General features: G+C 42.5%; 1 protein-coding gene across 1 annotated transcript; it reads right to left on the minus strand.

Moving 5' to 3' along the window:
* Positions 1-303: 303 nt before the first annotated feature.
* Positions 304-2,486, minus strand: T265_12881 (hypothetical protein; the record flags this gene model as incomplete). Its single annotated transcript, XM_009165983.1, has 2 exons — positions 304-623; positions 2,471-2,486. Coding segments are annotated over 2 exons (336 nt in total), but the record flags the coding sequence as incomplete, so codon positions are not given.
* Positions 2,487-3,590: the final 1,104 nt, after the last annotated feature.

Below are 3,590 nucleotides of genomic sequence, written 5' to 3' on the forward strand. Positions count from 1 at the left end.
GGGTGATGTGCCCTCAAGAAATTTACAGCAGTTCAAATTCCTAGCTGTGCTAACCGATCGATGTGTGCATGGTTTGGAGAGAACAGTCTGAAGCTAGTAAACAGTAGCGCATTTACTGGATTTCTTTGCGTCCATTGACGAATTCCAACAGGGTTGACGGTTTTTAGGTGCTTGACGAGTCCTAGATTCAACCACCAATTTCTTCTCTACATTTAGTTCCATTTAGACCTCGTGCCAAGGAGATTGTTTACAGTGGAGTGAAAAAAATTGTTTTCATTTTACGTCCGAAAATTCCATCTTACCTTCCAGTGTAACCAGTTTTGACACAACCAGATATTTTCGGGAATTCCTGTCATCAATTATCTTTAGATGGTAGGCGTATTCACTTGAGGACTTTAGACCAGTCATCAGGATGTTGTCTTCAGCAAGAGCTACTGATACTGAGGATCCATCTGGTTCAACGCGCTCTAGGCGGTAGACCAGGTCGCAGTTGGTGTGTGTTCGCACGAGGCCCAACTTGACCAGTTGTGTTGTACTGCCAGGGATATTTTCCACAGTAAATAACGACTGGGAAGCGGAGGCTTTAGCTGGTTGGCTGAGTTTACCAGGTGAAGACGGCTGATCTACAAAGTAATCGAAAAGGTAAATTCATTTTTGACTGCAGACACAAGCATCTACTCCCTTCCTTCTATGGGTGTAGAGGAAGTGGATTAAAGACCTTTTTTGCCCAGGTGTACTTGCACTATTACCTCGGTAGTCTCTATCAAAACTGTTTTTTATTCCCCACAAGCTGGCCTCCAAAGGTCACACTGGTTTGATGGAAAATGTTTAAAATTTTGTGATTTTATGTGCACTTACAAGTTAACGTAGGATATTCGGACAACTTCCGTGCAAAAAAATTGACCTCCCATTCTGCAATGCAATCTGGAATGTCAGCCAACCCTGACAGTCGCGTCAGGAAGGTGACTGCACAGCAGCTAGTAAATAGACTTTAATTGTCTGAAGTGGTTCGTTTTTCGTTTTTTTTACATCTGGAGACTTAATATCTTTTACTTTTGTCACAGAAAGGATTAATAGGCGAATTGTTCTGTACGAGGTCAGAGGTTAGGCAATGAAAGTGGCCCAACTACGGGAAGAATTTTTCTTTTGTTATCGTATTTGAGTAAAGATCCAGTTAAACGCAAAATTTATCAAACATATTCCAGAACATCTTAGGTCCATTAGGAACAATGGCTTAATTAGAACGAAGTAATGTAATGTTGTCTTATGGTAGAAGACAGATTGGCCGTCGGTCTAATTAAACTCATCAGCACAAAATATCTTTCATTCGCATGACTTTCCACCAATTAGAAGGACTGGATTCATCTGAACCACAGGAATTAAATCAATTTTCTCGATCGACAAAAAATCCGGTGAAAGGCTAGTCGTCGAAATTACGTGTTTTACTGCGCCATGGCTCGAATATAACACAGCATTGAAGTTCCTTCCGAAATTGCATGACTGTAAACTTCATTAATGAAAACTGCAACCAAATACTTGGCTCATCCGGCACTCCCTCGGGACAGAACAAACCGTGCTAATCATGTCCAGGGGCAACACAGGCTTTGAGCAACGTAGTTGTATTAAAATTCACATAGCCAACAAACTGCATTTTGGCGAAAGCATCTTGCAGTTTTTTCACCAGGATTAGAACTGGATAACGTCATTGTGGGGAACGACAGCGAAAAGCGTTAGTTATTGAGCAAAATGCAACGAAAGGTGCCGATTTTTGGCTTTTTTCAAACCAGACGCCACATTTTGAGGAACACTAAACATAATGACAATTTTTGACGAATACTGCCGCCTGATTAGTCATGATTTTTATGAGACAATTTTTAATGGAATGGTCTAGCTAATTCATGTTTATTTCGAGGCTTAGTCCACTGTCTCGCACATCATCTGGTTACAGAGTATTATGGAACTTACTGAAAGTTGTCTATGCTCTAAATCTCTTGCTCACGAAAGCTGCCCGTCAAATTTTTTCCTTGTATTTTCTTCCGGTAGACTGGGCTTGTCTGTAACATATCACTTTAGGAAAACTGCTTTTTCAAAGCAATCTAATGTAGCTTTCAGTGGGACATTACTGGAAGCAAAACGTACGCACAAACTATTCCCCTTGACAAAAGGCCATCACAAAGCAGGGACTTCCTCGCCTCTCCTAGAAGTGGACATTTTGATATTTGAACAAACTTCAGTAGTCTTTCTGAGCTTGTCCTCCAATATAAATGGAGTGTAATCCGTTCATGATGACTCCGATTTTAAAGTTTCGGCTGTCGTCTACAAACAAACCCAGTGGCTTGAATAACGTCAGAAAACGTTGCTTATGTTTTCCTGCTCGTCTTAACACGTGTTTTAAAGCAGCCTTATCTGACTCTTCATAAACAAATTATTCTGTCGTTAGCAAAAGACAATAATGAATGGTAAAAATAACCTGTATTATCTTTCATGGTACGCTAGAAATTCACTTTAAAAACTCGAGAACAATCTTTCGTCTTAAGTCCAAATTGTTTGGAAATCACATTTTACACTCTTCAACATAAGCTTTTTGAAGCTCTGTACGTAATGCATTCCAGCTAGATTTCGATCTTATGTTCGCGGGCGCTGGATCCCATGAAGTCGACCTTTGTTGACCTTATAACTTATCCATATTCCGTCCTCAAGTACTCGTTTGTCGATGCATATCACGGGTTAGCTGCATGCAGTATGCCCCGTTAAATGTTGCGTCAGTCGGCATTCGGTTACCAATCGGAACCCTACAGCAACAAATATGGCTTATCTTGTTAAGGTTGTTGGGACGCATGACTAGTTCCTGACTATGAAAGGAAACGTTTTCCTTTTCCAAATCCCTGCTAACGAACCTTGATGAAGAGACTGGACCTTACCGTGGTGTGTCGGTTTGCGCACCTCAGCGACACATTAAGCTATACTGTTGGGGGGGTGTCCCCGGGACACTTACAGAGCCTCTCGTACTAGGAAGGTCAATGATCGGAGGTTTCACAAACACAGTCTTCTGGTCCTCTAGGTTGTAGTTGGAACATGTGACGACTTGTTTTTTAGAAACCGTGATACATTTCTCGCTAAACACCGCTGGCTTGCGGTTAGGCTTTTGAGCCAAAGGCTTTGCTTGAGGACCCTAATCGTCCTCCTCTCTAGGTATGAGCACCCTGACAGCATCCCAGTCCACCTACAAACATGAACTGCACACATACAAATAAATTCATGCCACACCGGCCGTCGCGTGGTGCCGTCAGCCGGATTGCCCTACTCGATGCATACAGCAGGGCGGGTGAGCAAAAACAAGCCACTGCTGACGCTTTCCTTCTTCCTCTTTCACATGCTTTTTCTTCCCTCTCTCCCCACCCCATTATCAACTTTCCCCTTGTAGACCCAGCAATTAGGACTTATGAATCCTTTCGTCTTGCATCGGTTTTGAGTGCGGCACCTGCTCATCACATGGCGTCGACATCGTCAGGTATCTCGAAATCAATCTTCAAGCCTCGACACCCAGTCTATTTGGCCGTTTTCAATGTCCGCATTCTGAAACAAACAGG

This window comes from Opisthorchis viverrini (genome assembly GCF_000715545.1).
Source record: "Opisthorchis viverrini unplaced genomic scaffold opera_v5_20, whole genome shotgun sequence".
Taxonomy (NCBI): Eukaryota; Metazoa; Platyhelminthes; class Trematoda; order Opisthorchiida; family Opisthorchiidae; genus Opisthorchis; species Opisthorchis viverrini.